This window comes from Centroberyx affinis, unplaced genomic scaffold (assembly GCF_046629955.1).
Source record: "Centroberyx affinis isolate AG114_WGS23_722 - 3 ecotype Tasmania unplaced genomic scaffold, CSIRO-AGI_Caff_v1 ptg002666l_1, whole genome shotgun sequence".
NCBI classification, from domain to species: Eukaryota; Metazoa; Chordata; class Actinopteri; order Beryciformes; family Berycidae; genus Centroberyx; species Centroberyx affinis.
In genome coordinates this window covers 96,132-117,493 of record NW_027280852.1, presented here as the reverse complement: position 1 = coordinate 117,493, position 21,362 = coordinate 96,132, and the positions used below count along the sequence as shown (strand labels likewise).

At 41.8% G+C, this 21,362-nt stretch overlaps 1 protein-coding gene across 1 annotated transcript in view; it reads right to left on the bottom strand.

Moving 5' to 3' along the window:
• LOC139657313 (CUB and sushi domain-containing protein 3-like) overlaps positions 1 to 21,362 on the bottom strand; it is a 117,988-nt gene that overhangs the window by 7,857 nt on the left and 88,769 nt on the right. Inside the window, exons 47-58 of the mRNA XM_071535104.1 lie at positions 18,317 to 18,490; positions 14,188 to 14,361; positions 13,127 to 13,312; positions 12,618 to 12,791; positions 7,752 to 7,934; positions 7,402 to 7,578; positions 5,578 to 5,757; positions 4,326 to 4,499; positions 3,856 to 4,029; positions 1,226 to 1,299; positions 634 to 745; positions 360 to 539 (exon numbers count right to left, since the gene is read on the bottom strand). Coding sequence (XP_071391205.1) covers positions 360 to 539; positions 634 to 745; positions 1,226 to 1,299; positions 3,856 to 4,029; positions 4,326 to 4,499; positions 5,578 to 5,757; positions 7,402 to 7,578; positions 7,752 to 7,934; positions 12,618 to 12,791; positions 13,127 to 13,312; positions 14,188 to 14,361; positions 18,317 to 18,490 — 1,962 coding nt within the window. The remainder of the gene's footprint in view (positions 1 to 359; positions 540 to 633; positions 746 to 1,225; positions 1,300 to 3,855; positions 4,030 to 4,325; positions 4,500 to 5,577; positions 5,758 to 7,401; positions 7,579 to 7,751; positions 7,935 to 12,617; positions 12,792 to 13,126; positions 13,313 to 14,187; positions 14,362 to 18,316; positions 18,491 to 21,362) is intronic.

Below are 21,362 nucleotides of genomic sequence, written 5' to 3'. Positions count from 1 at the left end.
AAATGCACAAATTGCCCTCGCAACGCAGTCCTGGTGAATCTAGACCTCAGTGTTTTGCAATAGTATTAACATAGTATTTACATAGTCAGCTTAAGTACATCCTAATGAGTGTTCTATGCTAGTAGTTACATGGTGAAGTTGCCGAGGATGACCCACTAGGTCACAACTACAATCCCTGCAACAATCAATGTATCCATTACCAGCCAGACGTCTAGTCAAAGTGTCCTTGAGCAAGACGCTGCACCCTCCTACCTGCTCACTCATGGTGAGTTGCTCTGGAGAGGAATGTCAACTAAACGCCCATAATATAGATGGAAAAGTACAATGCAGATAGATACAAAGAAAGGCAAGAATTTTACCTCTACATATAGGCATCTTTCCAGTCCACGTGCCGTCGCTCTTACAGACTCTGTGTTCAGAACCCCCGGCCAGGAAGTAGCCGGGCTGGCAGCTGTACACCAGGGTGTAGCCAAAACCAGGCAGGTCCATCCCCACCACGTCCACATGGAGCGGACTCTCTGGCTGCTTGCAGGCATGGGCTGCAGGGTGGGGAGAGGGAATTTGTACACCTAAGTCAGTCTGATGGACAGACGGGTGAACAGATCAATAGTTCATCAGATGTGTATTTCTTACGTATGCACTCGGGTTGCATTCCGCTCCATGTCAGGTCAGGCTGGCAAGTTCTAGAGGAAGAGCCTTGTATTAAATGACCCGGCTGGCACTGAAACGACACCACGCTCCCCACCTATACAGACAGAGAGAGAGAAAGAGGGAGAGAGAGAGAGGAGAGAGAGAGAGAGAGAGAGAGAGAGAGAGAGAGAGAGAGAGAGAGAGAGAGAGAGAGAGAGAGAGAGTCAGTCATTAGTTAGGGTTCAAGCTTATTTAGCATAGGAAGAAAGAGCCCTGAATCAGAAGACCTTGTTAGTAGTGGAATGCTATAGATATCTGGTTAATTTATTTAATGCAGTTCATGGCAAGGGAAGATCATTGTAACGGATGACATACTCTGCGCTGTGCTGATACCACATATATGAAAGTATTTGCTCTCTAGCAGTATTAGTTGAAACTATTTTAGTTTACTGAAAATATTAGGTACCTGTGCAAATGGGCGGTAGTACTTTTACAGTATCACAGGTAACTGTTGGCTATAACAAGGGGCTCCTGGATTATTTATTAGTTTGTTTAGGTAAGTAATTAGGTAGTTAGTTTAGTATAGATATTTTACCTTGAATCCATAGGTCCTGTTTAAAGAGCCATAGCGCGGCGTCCCTGGGTTCTCACAGCTGGTCCTGGTCGGTTCTGAAGGGGACAACCACATGGTAATTGCACAGAAAATCTAAAAGAAAGTGAAAATTAGCAGTATAATATGTCCTCATCTCTCCCTCTCTCTCTCGCTCCCTCTCTCTCTCTCTGTTGTCATGGTAACAGAGGGTTATGTACCCCAGCAGGGCAGCAGGGGGCAGTAGCGCTTTATCAGAAAACGAAGAGAGGCCCAGCTCTGTGTGTTTGCGTGTTTGTGTGTGTGTGTTTGTGTGTGTGTGTGGCAGGGTCATCAGCATGTAGAGCACATCCTGACGCAGAGCTCGATTCAATACAGCTTCCGAAATGACAGACTCACTCTCCACCTCTCTCTACCTCTCTCTCACCCTCTTTCTCTTTCTCTAACTGTCGCTCCCTCCCTCTCTCTTCTCCCTCTTTCTCTCCCCACTCCCATTCTCTCTTTCTATCATTCTCTGTCACTGTATCTCTCTCTCTCACACCATCCCTGTCTGTCTTATTTAAAGAGCAGGCTGCTTCAGCTCAAAACTCATTCTGCTTCAGTCACATAGTAATACACATCACACACCAACACAGATACACACAGCCGCAATCACATACTAATACATCACACACACACACACACACACACACACAAACAAACCCCAGCACTTCTCTCATCAGAAACATAACATTCTCAGTTAGACTCCATCATAGAAAAAAACAAAACAAAGCAACACTGAAAGTCAATTTGTGTTTGTGTGTGTGTTTGTGTCGAAGCCATCCAAGTATCACAGTCTCCATCCTGAACCAATAATGTTACAAAACAAAGAAAGAATTCACCTCATAAACAGCATATTTTTAAGAGTTTGACCATTTCAGTAGTCGTAGATAAACTTTTCATCATTGAAGTGATAAGTCCCAGGGAATCATCTATTTTTGGAACATCTATTTCAGAAGGCACACACCACTTTATTGGGGCTGTAGAAGTAGGCATCTCATATGTAGTGCTATCAAGAAATAAAAAGTCAAGAGTCTGTTCGCGTTATAAAAGCTCCCATTTATTGCAATTCATCACCATCCTTGATGTTTAAGCACCTGCTCTGAATCAGACATGTGAAGTGGTGCTCTGAACGTCATATGTGGTGGTGAATTGACCCAGTGGGACCATTTGTAAAGTGTGCTGACTCTCCCTTCTCATTTCGGTCTTAATCCCGAGACAGCAGTAGCTTTTTTGAAGTTGGATGTGAATGCCCTTTTCCGGAAGCCTTTACTAAGTATGTTCCAGTGTGTTCTTGCGGTTTCTGGCTTAATAGCATTCAGCGCTATCGATTTAATTCCTAATAGGGTTCCTACACATTTTCCCATATAAAATCCCTACTTTTACAGACTTCATTCATCTATTGCTCACTGTTTCACAATTTAGACTGTAGGCTAAAAAGATCACTGATCACTGGCTACGGGTGTATAGAGTCTCTCTCAGGGGCAAGAAATCAGTGTAGCGGTCAATTTCCAGAGTTTTTCATGATTGTTTATTCTGTACTTTTACCGGAAATCATGAAAATAATGGTCTATACATTTGCGTACTTTCCAAACTGTTGTGGCAACCCTGTTCCAATAATTATTCAACTGTACAGCCTGGCCTTAAGTTAAACAAGAAATTGATAAACACATCAGGATTACTGTGTGGTTCAACTAACTTTCTAACCGCTATACAGTCATGTAGGGATGGACATTGAAGGCTTGTCCTCCTAAGACTCCCTTTTCATTGACAAGCTTGTCACTGATGAGACTCCAATCACTATTCACTATTGTTCCAATAAGTCTATCCAACTTTAACTTGGACAGAAGAGTAGTTCTACTACTCAGCAAACCCATGAGTAAACTGAGATGTTCTGAACTGCTTCACAGTCAGGAAAGTAAATACATTAATACACAAACAAAAGTAACTCTAATAAAAAGAAAAAAATATTTACAGCGATGGGACAAAATTAACCCACTGGAAAGTTACATGATACCAAGTCTGTAAAACTATGCTTTAATAAGTGATTTAAAAGAAGATACTCATTTTATGAAAATTATCTCCTGGGAAACCTCATTCAAGGGTCTAGGGGCTCTAGTAGCACAACCAGCACCGCCTTTTAATTTTAACCCAGACTTTGAAGTAGGTAAAATCTCAGGCTGTGCTGCAGCTCATATGAGGGTAAATGATTGATGCTGTAGTCAGGAGCTATTAAAAAGTAATCAGTAAAATCTGGAAATCAATTTTTGGTGGAGGTTAAAAGCCTTGGTACTGTACTTTGAACAAGTTGGAAACTTGGATGAAGAGCGCAGGACCGGACAACCTCCTTCACTTGTATTTATATATTTAAAAAAAAAAAATACAGTGTCAAGGTTTCGAACTGTACAAGACTTGAATCATTTTGTGCCGGTTCAAAAATTCAAGACTGACTTTCCAGCCAACTGATGCAAACTTTATGACCAACAGTGTCGGAGGCAGTTCTCACAAAATGTTTGGATCGCATTTGTATTGTGCCCTCCCTGTTTACTCACATGAACACCATCAAAATCATGAAAATATGTTTTAAATTTTTTTACCAATACAGCGCGGCTGTGTTCCACTCCAAGTGCCGTCACTCTCACAAAGTCTGGTTGCTGTGCCGACCAGGATGAGAGGCGGAGCACAAGTGAAGGAGACTTCTGATTGGTAGATGAAACTTCGTCCCTCTCTGAACCCACCAACTGGAGTGCCTGGGTCACCGCAAAACTTGGCTGCACACACACACACACCCACCCACACACCCACCCACACACACACACACACAAACCCATCATGTTAGCTTACAACTAATGGCACTTTCTGGGTTCAATGTGTAATGCTATCCATGCTTTTAGTTTAGGACAAATGTAGAAACTTGCTTCCTAAAGTGGTAAGTAAAATAACATGGCATGTGCTTGTGCCTGTTTGCATGAATGTGTACAAATGTATTTACACTGTATGTGTGTTTATATTTGTGTGTGTGTGTGTGTGTGTGTGTGTGCGTGTGCGTGCACGCGTGCACGCTTACGTAAGCACTGTGGTAGCATGCCGTTCCAGGTGCCATTGGCCACACAGGACAGGACGGCAGGGAATGAGAGCTCATAGCCAGGTGAGCAACTGTAGCTCACACTGCTGCCCCATTCAAAGTCGCTGCCCTGCAGTACCCCATTACTGATGGCAGGGGGCGCCGTGCAGGTCACCGCTAGGAGAGAGGGGTGGGGGAGGGAGAGAGGGGTGGGAGAGAGAGAGAGAGAGAGAGATAGAGAGAGAGAGATGATTTTTGAGATGATTTTTGAGCAGCTGCAGGTGATGCTGCTGTCTCACTCAAAATCTCTGTCCTGTATTAGCTTGTTACTGATGGCTTAAAAGAGAGGGAAACTGATTGATTGATTGATTGATTGATTGATTTGAAGAACTGATTTGAATATTTATTCTTAATGTTGACATGCAAATTTAACATTTTAGGCAACTGAGAGACACTCTTATCCAGAAAGAGTTATAATTAAATGCAATAATAGATCAGTTTAAATTTATACATTACCGCAGTTGCAAGCAGCAGCTGCCATGGTGCAACGTTGTCAGATGTGACTAGTATCTGAAATGTTTTTTATTTCTTGATTTTGCTTACAAAGGCACTGGCTGCATGGTGAGCGAGAGTCTGTCTGCTGCATCTGTCTGTCTTTATATAGCTAGGGTTATAAAGCAGCTCTTGGAAAGGGTTTAACTTTTATTTGAGAGATTACTGCTGAACACAGCAGTTGCACAGTACTATTATCTGTACACATGGGCAGAATTTTACTCCAGGTACCATCCTGTGTACAAGTTAGGGTTAAACAGGGTACTGTGGCACTAGTAGTGGTGCAGTATATTTTCCATTATAATTAAATACTTATCTATGAGGATATATTTCCACTCCAATTCCCGTTCTGAATAAAGACACTCAGGACTAGGACAAAAGTTATGTTTACAAATTAGTGTTTGGGTAGTTTAACAGCATTTTTACCACACTGTTGATTTTTACCTATACAGTATAGCTTATTATTTACCTGTATATATATGCATATTCCCACTCCCTCCCCTTTGCTCTGACCCCTCTGGTGAAATGAAATGTATATGTGTCTCAGAGGGAAAGGCAACATAGCAATACAAAGTTATGCTATATTATCATATCTACCATGTCTATTGCAGGTCCTCATTGTGAGTATATGTTAGGGTCAGGACTAGGTAATAAGTGATATCCTGGGCTATAGCAGAGCTGGGAGGTTTCATAGTTTATTTACCTGTACATATAGGCATATTCCCATTCCATGTCCCATTCTGGGTGCATGATCTCACAGGTGATCCATCTTCCTCCATACTGTATCCTGGCTGGCATTGGAAGGACACATTCTGACCAATCACAAAGTCTTCTCCGTAGCGAAGGCCGTTCGCCGGGACACCTGGATCCCCACAGTTTATCACTGTGGAGAAGGGGGTGGGAGTGGGTGGAGTGGGGAGAGAAGATGAAGATTAAGGTTACTTTACAGGTCATGCTGTGACACGAGATAATTGGAATTTGTCTTTTTGCTTATCCCTCCTGCATACATAGTCTCTTTTATATAGTTCAAGAGAGATAAAGAGGCAGGGCAAGAGAAAGACAGAGGGAGGAAGAAGGTGAGAGAAGCAAAGAGATGGACGCAGAGGGAGGAGGTAGTGAAGGATGATTGGAGGGGATGGAGGGAACAAATGAGGAAAGGGAGAAATAATCAGGCTGGTGTTTTTATTTTTATTTTCTGGTTCTCAAACTATTTATCACTGGTTCTTATACCTTTTATGCATAGGAAGGATCCTCATAACTATCAAGAAGATTTTGTCATTAGATATTACTAAAATAGAACTGCATGTTTGTATATACTGAAGTTGGGGAGGTAAGAGTTGAGAGTGAAACCCATGATTAACCTATCTGATTGTATGATTTCTACAGTCTTTCACTGTGGTCACTTCTCATGAATGAAACAACAGTGGAAAAAAAAAAAATGGCTGAGGATGCCCTGGGGCTCTTTTAAGGAGCTTTAGGATTCCCTAGACTGTACTTAGACAGCACTGTCCTTCATAGTCTAATAGGCAGTTTAAATGCTTTTAAAGCCACCCCAGATACTGCAATGCCTGTTAATGGCTATGGTGTAATCTACTGTAAAAGCCATTTCCTTTAAGTCAGGGGTTCTTAAAAACTTTTTCATTCCAGGACCCATATTTATGAAATTTGGTTTCTCGCCCTTTCCATCTCTTTGTCTGGCTATTCTCAAAGCTTATTTCTATGTATAGTGCATAAAAGTCAGAGCTGTCACGGAAAATTGGAAAATAAAACATTACCAGCACTCTTGTCATGTGGGAACCCAAGCTGGGTGAATTTAGTTTTTCATCTTGGGACACAAGACATTAGTGTGTTCAACAAGGCATTTTGTTAGTAAGCATACCCCACTCTTTGCTGATTATTTTATATATCTTTACATGCCAAGACTATTTATACACATTAGGAAACAGATTGTGGAGTCCATAGTAAACATACTGTGTTGATTAACACTTGTTCAACTCTGGCTGCATTTATATAGGAACAGAAAATGCCATATTTTATGGCTGTTTCCCTCATGAATTTCCCCACAGAGTTCAAAAAGAAAATTAGCTAAAGTAAACAACCATCAAGCTTATCCACGCCACTCTGTAAAGTCTGTAGCAGGGGCATGATGATTTGAGGCTGATTTCATTACTCAGACCCCATACTGACTCGGAGTAATTTAAAACCAAGCATAAAATAGAGGTGCAAAAAGGCCGGGAAGGAAACCTAATAATCACACATCAGGAGTTTGGTGATGTTTATGGATTGCGGACTTGAGGTCATTGCACAGTAAGAATTTAATACCCTCGTAATAAATAATACATTAAAGCCGACAGTCTGCACTTTAGCCCCATAGTCACTGTATGATTTCACATCCAAAGTAATAAGGATATGAAAATGTGCTGTTTACATCTATCTATCTATCTATCTATCTATCTATCCATCCATCCATCCATCCATCCATCCATCAATCCATCAATCATCCCCCTATATATAAAAGGTTTCTTACTGGTACAGTTGGGCTGTGCTCCTGACCAGGTTCCATTGGCCTGGCACAGCCTGGTGGTGGCACCGGTAAGCAGGTAGCCCTCCATACAGGAGTAGATGACAGAGTGAGAAAATGTCGTTCCATCCAAACGAAATACTCTGCCATTACTGGGAGTGCCAGGGTTACCACACTGGACAGCTGGGGAGAAAGGATGAGAGAGAATGAGAGAGAGAAAGCTCTTGCATCTCAATGAGTTTCAGCTCTAGGACTGACTATAATGACTATAGATTGTTTTAGCACACTGTGGAATATATGGATGGATCTATAACTGGGTCAGTGTCCAGGTGCTGGGTTAGGATAGGTTTCCCTACGTTTACAGAAGGGCTGCGTGCCGGACCAGGTCCCGTTGGGGAAGCACATCCTCTCTGACGAGCCAATCAAATCATAGCCCTCCGAGCAGCTGAAGTAAACCTTGGAACGGATCCTGAAATCCGTTTGTTCCCTGAAGCCATGAGAGGGAACGCCTGGATCGCCACAGGAACCAGCTGTGTCACCTAGAGAGAGAGCAAGGCAGAGAGAGGAAGGAGAAAGAGAGAGAGAGAGAGAGAGAGAGAGATAGAGAGGGGGGGGGGGGGGGGGGGGGGGGGCAAAGAGAAGCAGAGTTAGGTCTTCTCCCCTAAAAGTAGAATGCCTGGCTCATCACAAGAACCAGCTGCATCATCTACAGGGAGTGAGAGAGCGTATTTTGAATCTTAAAATCCCCTGTATCGATAAACAGATGGAGAGAGAGAAGAGTCAGACACAGAAAGAAAGAAAGGAAGGGAAAGAGACGAGGAGACAAAGACACAAAAAGGAGGGAGAGAAAGAGAGTCCAGCACAAATTATTCTAAAAAACAACCTCTATTTAGTGTATTTTATCACCTGTATAGATAAGTTATTGTGACAGCATTGTGAGGTGAACCCAGCAATGTGCACCGAACATGCGCTTCCATCTTTAATGTATAGAGGCCATTATGTTCTCAGGGCTCCATTATGAAATGGCTGCTTACAAATGCTGCTGGACTGCACACGCATGTTGGTGACAAGGAGCATATGTTTGCCTTAAGATTGTGTGCGTGTGCGTGTGTGTGTGACTGAATATTTGTGTGTGTGTTATACAAGGCTGTGTGCTTATGTTGATGTCTTTGTGTGTGATTGCATGTGTGCATCATTGTGTGTGTGTGTGTGTCTGTGTACTGGTGGATGGGTGAGTGTGTGTGTATCAGGCCCTGAGAATGTGTGTGTGTGTGTGTATGTGTGTGTGCTCCTCACTCTGCCCTTGTAGAGCCGCCTGGTCAGCAAATTCTGCCTGACAGACAGAGCACGCTCTTGGGAACACACACACACACACACACACACACACACACACTCACAGGACAAGGCCGGACAAACATATTGGTAGACCAATATTATAGGCCAATATTTGCCTATTTTTGTAATGGTCTAAAATGTTCATTGGCATATCATCAATGTCATAATCTGATTAATTTCAGATTCTATATATAGAACAATAAGTTAAAGAGACATTTTTCCCATTTTCCACATGTAATTTTAAAAACATCATCCACATCAATTGTCAACCACTAATTCAAGGTGTGTAAAATTATGTATCTATAATATTCAGAATCAAAATACCTTTTGGGGTAACCAAGGGTAGAAGTAAGTAATTACATGTACTCATGTTACTGTAATTGAGTTGAATTGTTTATGCACTTTTTTGAGTATTATTTAAAGTCAGTAATCATAAACTGGACAATTGTAAACTTGGCCAATTGTGGAGCCATTCACAGTGAATCAGTCAGCTGAGAAGATAATTCGGTTTTAGTTAGTTTAGTTTGCACTAAAATAATCTAGTTTGAACTCTGTCCTCTTGTCCTTTCAAAATTTAATGGGAAAGATTACATGTAACAATGTTCTGTTAAATTTTCAAGTACATTTTTACACCGGAAGTAAAATATCAGCAAACAAGCAGTACTTCTACTTGAGCGGGACATTCTAGTCTTTCCACCGCTGGGGGTGACGCAGCAAATAATCACCCACCTACAGTATTTCTCAAAAGCATCTGTAATCTTTTTGCGATGTTCCTCATACTTTTGACGAATAACCTCATTTCATAATGGGTTTGTTTTGCTCCATAGCGCAAACATCTAGAGGCCTGCTGCTGAACTGAGTTTACACATATCACAAGAAAACAACAGTTAATGGTATAACATCTTTTCATGCCTCAGGATCTCAGACAATGTTTTTCAAATGTAAAAAAATACACCTTTACAGCATCTTGTCATTATCATTTGTCTTTAAAAGCTAAATGTGAGTGATTGGGAGGAAATGTGAGGAAATTACATCCTAGTGCAAAAAGTCTGTATCAGCAGATAAATGGATGACTTTTCCTTACGGATATTGGTAGCAGATCAAAAACCCTGTATCGGGCAGGGCACACGCACACACACACACAGACGTGCGCACACACACACACACACACACACACACACACGCACACACACAGAGCTCCAAAGTCACCATGTAGCCTCAGGTGTATCAAGTCTCAACAGGGAGAACAACCAATCTACCTGATGTCGCTGGTGCGTGTGTTAGCGTGTATGAGTGTGTGTATGTGTGTGTGTCTACGTGCACTTGTTTGTGTGCGTGTGCATGTATGTGTGTCTGTGTCTAGGGGATAGAGCGATGTGGAAACTAATCTCTGTCGTTTCCCTCAGGTGACTTTGGAACAATCACTAATCAGTCACACACGCGCTCATCTACACACACACACATACACAAACACACACACACACACAGACACACTCACACGATTATATATACCCAACAGACAGGTTTTGGCCGTACTCTGGCCTGGATTAATTCATGGGTTACTGGGCTGAAGCCTTTCTGCCCAGGCTTGTAGAGGTGCCCATGAAGCTGGCAGAAAAACACGCTGCACTGTCCCACTCTCCCTCTTCTGATCCAGTCTGCACTCTGGGTCACAGCACTAGAGACTTGGATGTTAGAGTAGGCATGGTGGGAAGCCCAATCAAACTGTTTGTATGTGTGTAGCTGCTTATAAAACGACAAAATCATCAATTAAGAATAATAATGATGGGAATTAATTGACCTTGGATGCAAATGGGCAGTTATCGAAACACATTTTAAAGTAAATGTTAAATCTGAATGTAGCAATCACATATCTAGAGGTAAAAATGGCTAAAACAAATGAAAGCAAGTCCCAATAAATAATGACAAATTGGATTTTAGGCCTTGAAAGGGTCTAGAGACAGTAATAACCCCAGGGACACAACGTTGCTTCCCCTACTCTACAGCTAAGAAGTATTGGTTTGGTTGAAATAAGAATGCTAGGGCTTTCTAGGCAGGGGTGCAGGTGGTGCCTGACTGGAGCAACTGAAACAATGTTGACTTTAAAAACTTCACCTGTTAACACCAAACCACTGTGGTAGCAGTCTTGTTGGAACTAAGAGAATAGCTGAACAAAATATTTAATTCATGTGTTGACTTTGCCACTACAGTTAGAGAATCACAAGCTGCTTCCTGGTATGCGGCTCTACGGCGCACCAGCCTCCAGTCGGTTGATGCTTCCAGTGCTGCTCGCTTCCAGTGGCATACCGCAATTCCCCTAAGCAGCGCACATTGCAAAGAGCATTACATATAAAGGCACAAACAAACAAACACACACAGCAGCTCTTATAGTGCACCTCCCAAGCACCTAAAATATATCAGCATGTAAAACACCCAATGTTAGATCAGATGGCATAAGATCAACTGGCATAGAATCACCATTTGCTTATCAGCGGCCATGAAGCTGAATTGTGGAGCTATCATGGCTGCCATGGGCCAAACTCTTATCTGTGTAGGGCTCTGGTGCAGACCTGGTAGGTAGAAACCATGAATCACCGCTTCTTAAACTATTACCCTCCCTCGCCCTGCAACATTTTCCCCAGGCAATCGCTGTAAATAACAATGTATTCTTAGTCAACTTGTCTGGAACGTGTTCTCAGTCAGTTTGTTATATAAGCAGCAGCTGGGAGCCTCTCTGCCTGGAGAGCCGTAATCAGGCCCCTAGCCAGCCAACTGACAATCATATAACTTAGATGGTTTCTATACATGCTGAAAGGTAAGCAGGCTTTCTGTCTGGAGAAACAATCTACTCTAATAAGTGTTGAGATATGCATAAATGCAACAGGGAGGAAATATGCTTGTGTAAAGCACTTCACAGCAGCAAAGTGAACACAATGACAGTGTTGCATCTACAGTATAATATTTTAGCACCCAGTCACCACAGAAAGACACTGCAGCCACTGCAAGAGAAAATGCATGGGGAATATGTAGGCAAATTAAAGTGTTTAAATGTATTAATATTTAAAGAACCCACATAACAATAATTTTTGTTTTGCAACCTGCACTATAACCAAAATCAACGTGAATCTCTTTCTTCCACTAGATAAAAGGTTAAGGTTGCTAAAAGGGCTCTATCAGGCGGTGCTACAATAAAAGTTGAATAAAGTACATTTTATTTCGAAGCAGGTCATGGGAATGCTCTACGGCGGGTCGAGTTGACAGGTTGTACGGGATTCTTCTTTCAACTGTCTAATCTATCTGTCATCACTTTATCCGTCCATCGTTATTTCTATCACACACACACACACACACACATACACGCACACACACTTTCAGTTCAGTCCTTCTATCCATTCATTACGCTCTCCCTCATTTCACCGCTTCCTCTCAAGTTCAAAACAGTCACTTTGTGGGTTTCACCCCAAGCAGAAAGGCATGGGTCAGAGCAGGTTGAAATAAGAGTTAAACAAGGTTTACAAAAGGGTGAAATTAGATTGAGAACACTCTCTTACCAGACCGGAAACGCACATGCTTGGTGTCCAGTAGTGGGGCGGGGGGAGGTTGTGCACCACAGCCCTTTAGACTGACAGATCCTGGTATATTCTCCTTTCAAGTGTCAACCCTACCCTCTATCTGTCTACCCATCCCTCCCATTATCCCTCCAACCGATCATAAAGGGGTTAAGAAAGTGCGCTAGCAGAACCGGAAGGCATGGAGTGCTCCACAGTCTGTTGCGTCTACATGTTCCGGACGTCTCCCCTTTCATCTACAACTCTTATCCCTCCATCCCACCTTCTGATAGGAGGAACTTTACTGTCTGTATATTCAATAAAGGTTAAAATGGTTACCAGAGCAGAAGGGCATGGGGGCGCTCCACATCCCATTGAGCTGACAGGTCCTGGATGATTCCCCTTTCAGCTGTCTTCCTCCCAGACAGGAGTATCGAACCGTCGAGCCGAATGTATACTTCTCTCCACTCAGCAAACCGTTAGGGGGAGAGCCCGGATGACCACAGTCTACAACTAGAGACCAAAAGAGAGAGATGAATAGATGCTAGACAGCTGTTCTTGACCCAACACATCATTACGAGCTGCTGGGGGTGACCACTGTCTAGAACTAGATAGGATTCAGAGACAAAGAGATGGATAGGGCTAGGGATAGAGAGACAGATACAGGAAAAAGACAAACAAAGTCTAGAGTTGTTGGCACTCTTGGCAGAGATGAGCCATGTAAAAAGGAAACAGCACAAGTTTTGAACTTTATTTATTAGGATCAGAATGTTATATCGTCGATAAACAGGCAGGTTAAAACAGGAGATTGGCCCACAGGCAGAGAGATAAACAGGTATCATACTAACCTATACATTCAGGTAGGGGTTTGTCCCATTGTCCGGTAGGTTGACAGGTTAGCACAGGCGACCCGAACAGGTAATATCCTGGGTTACAGTCGTAGAAAACCACAGTACCAAAGGTAAAGTTCCCATGTTCTATTTTACTCTGCCGAATGGAATTGGCCGGGATACCTGGATCGGAGCAATTGACCACTACACAGAGAGAGAGAGACACAGGGAGACAAACACACACGCATACGAATACACATACATACACACATACAGAGAGATAGAGAGACATGTGTTATTTGGCATGAACCAGAGAGGGTCATTTCTCTTCCTTCTCAAGTATTTTTAAGTTTATCCCACAGGTGCCACAGCTCCAGATTGGTAAAACCATATGAGTATAAAGAAAGTAGCGGATGAGGTTTGGGGTTAAACAGGGCAAACATGGCCAGTGTAAAAGGATGTTATGTTAGGGGCTGGTTTGTGTGTCCTGGATCAAGCGCCCTTTGTTTTCGCTCGTCAGCCATGTGTTGCATTTTGAATTTTGCTTGATTTACTGGCACTTCATTCTGCAAACTGGGCAGGACGCTGTTAGCTTGTATGTAAATCCATGTGAGTGAAGCGACCCTTGCTGCTGTGACTGTTTAGGAACGATCGAGGCTAAAGATTGAAGTGAATGAACTGAGAAACGAAAACTGGCCATTCATGTGGCTGTATCCAGGCGGGGATTAGAGTCAAGTAGATTGATAAATTTAAAGACATGAATTCATTAAATTAAGGGCAAGGAGGAGTAGGGTTTGAGAAAAATGTTTGAAAAGAAAGCTGTTATCTTTTCTAGACTGTAATGAGCCTTAGGGTTATGACGGAAGAGCAGGTTAGGGTGAATAGGGTTAAGGAATTTAGGTGAAATGATAGGGTCGGGGTAATTAAGGACAGGCGTTAATGGACTTTTGTCAGAGTTAAGGTGGAAAAGCAAGTTCTAGTAAAGAGCGATAGGGGTAAATAGGGATAAGGGTTGAGGTGGTATCAAAGGTTAGGGATAAATAAGGTTAGGGGTGAACAGACTTAACTTTTCTCCCCACCTTTACACGTTGGGGGCGGGTGGCTCCACTGGCGGTTGGCCTGACACTGAGCGCGTGCCGGCCCCTCCATTTCGTAACCACGGTTACAAACAAAGCTGACCACGTCGTTGAGGTTGAAGCCGCTGCCCACCGTACGGCCGTATATGGGACTTCCTGGATGGCCACAGCTGATTGCTATAGGGGAGAAAATGTGAATGAAAGATACATGTACATGGACTTTATAGCACATTAATTGCAAATTTACTTGAGATTGCACATAATAAATTTCAGAGAATGAAGTTAGGATAGAGTTCACAATAGAAAGACAAAAACTGTCAAAAGCATATCACTGATACAAAGCACTGATACAGTAAGACAGCAAATAACTACAAAGTACTGCATTACTAATTAACTTTACACAGTACATTGAAAGCACTTTACCGCTCATTGCTTGACTGACAGTAAGTCATTACTCTGTTGATTAATGTCCTTCCAACCAACGTTATGATTTACATGTAATTGACGAGTAAGTTTAGCCATTGCCGTGATTTAGATGTAACTGTGTCTTTGGTGAATGTTTGTGTAGTCTTATCCAGTACTGCTATTGCAACATTTAACGTGATGTAGATGCAGAGGACCAGTGATGTGATTTATATCTAACTGTGTCTTTGGTGAATGATTGCATTTTCATAACACTCATTTAGTTTTTCTAATCCAATTACAAAACTCCTATTCATTGAGATTTCAAGAGGATCTGATATGAGCCAAAGAGCTGAAAATCAGATTTCACATAGATTTCCTCTGTTTGGAGAGTCAAAAGAGGTTCAGATCTGGACCAGATCTGTGGGCCGGTCCTAATTCATGAATATTTATGAGAACACCACTAGACCTGACTCACATTATTTGTAGGCGTAGCTCGCATCCCGATCCAGCGTCATCAATTTGGAAATATTGGCCCTCGCCATCTTGAGTATTAGTTTTGTTTCGGAGTGTCCTCTGCTTGCCATTGTGGATCATAACTATTCATCCTGTTGGCGTCATTCATTGGGTCTACTTGAAAGTAGTGTGTGAGTGAGTGTGTATATGTGTGTGTGAGTGTGTGTGTGTGCGCATGTGGCAACTGTCCCATCTCCTCACTTCCTCACTGTGCTGACGACAGTGTTTTGATGCTTGTGTAAACACACAGTTTACAGTTACTGCCAGTCTCTCTCAACTGTCTCTCTAACTCTACCACTCTATCTCACAATCTCTCCCTCTAAATCCATTGCTTTACAGGAGGCAATGAGGGAAGAGAGAGAAGGAGAGGAGAGGAGAGGAGAGGAGAGGAGGAGGGGAAAAAATAAGAAAGATGCAGGAAGGGGAGGGAAGGGATGTGAGGAGAAGAGAGGAGAAGACAAAAGCAGAGAAGAGGGAAGAACGTAGGAGGAGAAGACAAGAGGACAGAGGAAAATAACAATTGAGGGTAGGAGAGTAGGAGAAGAGAGGAGAGCAGGAGAGAAAAAGGAGAGAAGCCAGGAGAGATGAAGACAAGTGAAGACAGGAGAGGAGGGGAGCCAAGGTCTTTTTTCAGTTGATCAGTGAGAATCAGAAGAGTTTGTTTGTTTGCCTAAGATACAAATTTATCTGACACCGTCAGCATACCCTGCGGCTATATACACACACACACACACACACATACACACACACACACACACACAGAGACATCATAGTCTCATCATCATTCTGTGTTTGTGTCTCTAAACAAGAGCCTCTCATCTCCATAATTACAGTATAATTTGGTTCTGAAATGATTTCCCTCAATAACCAATGCATGAATAACCTCAATAAAAACAGCAGAGCAGAGAAACACACCCAGACACACAGACAAATAGACACACACACTCCACACACTACAATATGGACACACATAAATACCTACACACAGTCATGCATGCATACAGACATACACACTCACTGACAAAAAGCTACCATGTTTAACATTTATTTTTATTTTAGGTCATTGTCAAAAAGAGGTCACAAGAAAAAAAATGACTCCCTCTCTTGTGTGTCTTCCACTCTGGGCGAGTACATCATCACCTTCATCCTCTGAGTGCGATTTTAAATTAGTGAACAACCAGTCTGTCTTTTTTGGAAAAAAGCCTCGGTTATTGGCTTGAGATGGCACTCATCCCCATCTTAACTGTGCCCAGTTGCTGCCTAAAAACATTCAGAACGCTCACAGCAAGTGACCAATTTTAGAGGATTTTCACAGTAGCCTGGACACGTCAGAGCCTTCTGTTTTATCCTCAAGCCCAGCTATTTATCTCATCCAGACCACACTGGCAGTTGGGCCTTCTGGCCCTTTATATGGGACTGCTGGTGTGAATCTGCAGAACCTCAGGACTATTGTGCGAGTGCCTCCAGAGAGGGATGTTTCTCAAAATGTGAATGTCAAACTGGCCGTTCTCAATACGAAAACACTCTCTAACAAAAGGTTTATTGTAAATTATTTTATTTCCTCTTTAAACGTGGATTATTTTTATTCTTGACTGAAAGATGATTGGTCTTTATCAGCTCTTCCAGACAAGCGCCCATGGTGGAGGCCTTGCTGCTGTGCTCAAAAAACAATTTAAAAGGTAGCCCCATTGTTACTGAATTTTCTAGCTTTGAGGTGCTCATGTTTAAAATGATCTTTCCTGACCCTATTTTGTGCGTTGTTATCCTCGCGCACATACACACACACAAAACCCAAAGGCTAGTTTCCTGTTAGTACTCTCTGAACTCCAATTTCTATCACACTGAACCACAACAAAGTTATGACTGCAGGTGATTTTTTTTAATAGTGTGCTAGCTCAATTCACAACCATGGCCACACTTGCTATTTAGTCGTTTCCCTTGGATTGGATCTATCCTGTCCTTCTATGGAGGACAAGTTTGTCAATGACTATCGAAACATCATCACCTCACATCTTCACCACCTCAGTATTTGCCCCCTTTGTTATCAATTTAAGTGTCAACACAGCTCAACATTACCAAAGAAGTGACTTGTTCAATTGATTTAACCAACAGTGAATAGGGGATGGTATAACAGTCCACGTGAATTAGAGAATTAAAGGTGCTACAGCAAACTATTTCTATGAACTTACTACTTCAAAGCAGAAGAACTCTTGGTTTTAATTCAGCACCAGTTACTACTTTGTATGCCCCTACTGGTGTACTTGCCTCTTCAAATGTGAGACTGTAAGACATTTTTAATCTTTTTTGTTGGGAAGAGCACTCCTCCTGTTTCTCTTGCTGATATACTTTGCCGCATTCTGACACCAAATGCCAATTCCACTGCACCATCTTGTGAATACTCTATCACACTGTGTATCATCTCACCTTCTCTAATGTAAGGCCCTTTTTTCTCTTAATCAACAAGCAGTGGTATGGTTCCAAATTGACTTTTAAAATATATTCTATTGATTATTCAATGACACAGTCAACTTATATCTCAAATTCAAATGAAGGTGCTGAGTATATCATCAAACACTGCAGCTAAAAAAAAGTTTGAAGTCTTCATTTGCTGTCTAGCAGAACATTTAAAAACAGCCAAAATGTTTCAGCTCTCTTGAGTCACATTTGGTCTTAAAATTTTAATTGTAATTTGTATTTCTTCTCAAATGATTACCTCCTTTCCTTATATGGTGACCCATAGCAGCACCTTATCTGCATCCTTTCATCATAACATTTTAGAATTTATGGACACACACACATCGTCAATACTTTGAATGATGTTTGGACTGGAGTTTCACTACATTTCACATTAGTATTCCTCTGAAAACTTAATTCCTGACGGGGTGGGAGAAGCCTGATTTACGCTCAGCACAACTCTGTTTACTCGGAACAGTAAGTCACAGATCAAGAAATAAATATGACGTAAACAAGACTGTCTTTTAAGCTAATTAGAGTGTTTTAGTGTGTGTGTGAGAGTGTTTCTACAGTCGATAAAAAGTATGTACAAGAACTGTTGCAGTCAATCTGTTTGTCTGTGTGTGAGTATGCATCAGTGTGTGTGTATTTTCTTAAAGAGACATGCAGCTGTGTGTTGTCTTGGAGACAGATATGTCTAGTAGGAGTTTGGGTTGGTTAGTTAGTTGTTAGTTAGGGAGTAAATGTGTGTTTTTCTTACGTATACAGACAGGCAGCTGTCCCGACCACTGGTTGTCTTGGAGACAGATTCGGACCGATGACCCAATTAGTCGGAAGCCAGGCAGACACTGATATACGACCGTGTCACGGTAACCAAAGTTCTCCCCGATTACCTGACCATTCACAATGCCTTCTGGGATACCACAGTGACCAGCTGAAAGAGAGGCACACAGACAGAGAGAGGGAACTTAGACAAAGGGTAGGTATCTCAGAATTGTTGCTGTGAAGGAACATCTTGTTAACATCACACTTTTCAATAGATTTTTGATCCAGTGTTGCACTTTGTTTCTGTGATTGTTGCTGTGAGCCAAACCAAATAACTCAAGTGAATCACCAGTAAGCACCGATAAGCAGGGGTTGGTATTAACATACAATACCTATTGTTGCACTGATTTTTAAGTGTTGAATTTAGGCATCACAAGGCAACAAAACATTCCAAGTTTATAACCTCAGGGTTTCTTCAAGTTTTTGGTAAAAGTGAACATGCAACTTTTATAGGGAAAATGATTTACTATAATGTCCTATAATGGAATGCACTTTAGAAATAAAGAATGGATTTGGAAAAATACTGTTTTAGAGCTGGTATTGAACTTGTACTGAAACTGAGTACTGAAACTAGAGGGTGGAGTGTGGTATAAAAAAAAATCAATACCTACATCTCTACCATACCGATTTTTGGTACTAGTCTCAATTTTAAGGCATTCAAATGTTTACAAAGGCAACAGAAAGCTTCAAATTGGTGTATTCTTCACATGAGAATCAAGTTTTCTTCTTGTTTATGAGAAACTTTAGTGCTAAAATCAATTGAGAATGGTCCAATTCTATTTAGAAAAGCAGAAGGCACGTACAGATATTACACAGAAACACATTTACTGTGTTGTATAATGAAATGTGATTTAATCCCCCTAGTGATTAAAGTCTTGGCTCTGTATCTAGCTTGAAGACAGACAGTGGACACCGTCAAGATCCTGTATAAACCTTCTACCTAAAGTGTTATTCTACTTTGTTTTTAATGTTTCATTTTATTTTAAAATTTGGCATTTTCTATTTGTCTATTTATTTACTTACTTTCTATTTTTATGTTGTAACCGTGAGCCACCATTGTCCTGCACATATGCAAACTATTTCACAATCCTACTATACCTAGGCATTCTGATAGCCTTGCTCCATCTTGCAAGTCGTAACTAAGGTTTGTCCTACGTGCTGCAGTGGACATGGAATGTTTCTATTGCATAAGAATTTTATTTTTACTATGGGATGGGTATTCCTCAGTCATTACCAGAGCTACAAAGACATTTCTAGCTAGTTTTGCATTCTAAATGCACTTTGGAGAGTGAAAATCCCCTTGGCTTTACCTCAGGCAGTTTGCGGCCTCTTTGTGGGGCATTCACAATGTTAAACACCTGTTGAATCTGTTTGCATGTGTGTAAAAAATGTGCAGTGGCAGCTTGAAAACCTTTTTATATATGAGGCATGTGACACCATGAAACGTGCATGTTGGAGCACAAAAATATCCTACCATCACAAAATATTTGCCGTTCTGTTTTGTCGCAAATTTAGGGCGTTTTCATACCTATAGTTCGTTTGCTCTGGTCCGAATCAGTTGATGAGTTTGTAAACTTGTAGCGTTTTCTCCTTGGTTCGGTTTCTTTTCACACAGAGAAAAATCCAAGCGAACCAAAATGCATCACTACAAACCAGGTGAGAACGTTCACTCCGCTAATTGGTCAGATGTGTCTGGGGCGGGAGCAGGAAAGTAAATACAGGAAGAAGGTCCTGTGTTCTGGACTAGTGCACATTGCTACGCAACATGGAGCAACGGCAGAGTTGGCATTTGCTCATAACTGTTGTAATTATCTGGGCAATATACCAGGCAAAACTGTACCAGCAGAATGCGGAATGCAATTTGAGGAAATGTCTTGAAAATGCTATACTGGCTATAGGCTACCTGGCTATACCTGCTGTACCTGCTATACCTGCTGTACCTGCTATACCTGCTACCTGGCTACAGGAGCCGTTTAGCTCAAACTTGCGGAGTAAATTGAGTGCAACTGGTGGTTGGGTCGGATCGAGGTCGGATCACGTTCCCACCACAAACAACCGCTCCAGAGTTCGTTTGGGACCGGACCGAGTCCACCTCCTCTAAAGGGTCTCGGTGCGGTTGTTTTGGTCCACACCCAAGCGCGATTACTGTGTTCACACCTGCCCAAACGAATCGCACCAAGGGGTGCGATTCGTCCGATTTAACCGGACTAAAAGCGCAGGTGTGAAAACGCCCTTATAGAGGAGAAATTGTATCACCTCCCATTTACAACTATGAATAACCAGATGCTCAGATGATCAACTACCAAGCAATTTTTCAGATACTTAAGAAGGACACACCCTGTCCTTTGCAGCTACAGAAGCATCTCACTTTTAAATGTAGATTTTACAATTTTAGCAAAGGCCCTCTCTTTGCGCAACATCTGACCAAACAGGATTTATTTTGCCTTTTTTACTCCTGGATCAAATTCATTCCCCACGATTTTCCTGAAACTGTTATATTGTAAAATTCTGAAAAGGCATTTCATAGGGGAGAGTGGAAATATATTTTTTATGTCCGTGGAAGATTTGGATAGAATCTTTTCATTTCATAGATATAACTTACACTCGGCCCTCATTTCGTCAGTTAACACTAACAATTCACAGTCAACCTTATTCCACACTACCATGGGAAGAGAAAAGGCTGCCTCATATCGCCTTTGTCATTTGCCATTGTTTGAAGGCATTACTCAAGTGGGAATGAGTCATAAATTATCCCTGTATGCTGATAATCTTCTTCTTTATATTTCTAATTCACCTTCCTCTCTCCCTACCTTGGGTATATTACAGCAATTTGGGGAATATTTGGGGTATAAGCTAAACCTACGCAAAAATTACCTCCTTAATTCCTTATTCAAAAGACCATTCCGCTCCCATTTCTCTCCCAGAGGTTAAGAATGGGTTTAAATATTTTGGATTATACATGTCAGTTATTTTCAAACATT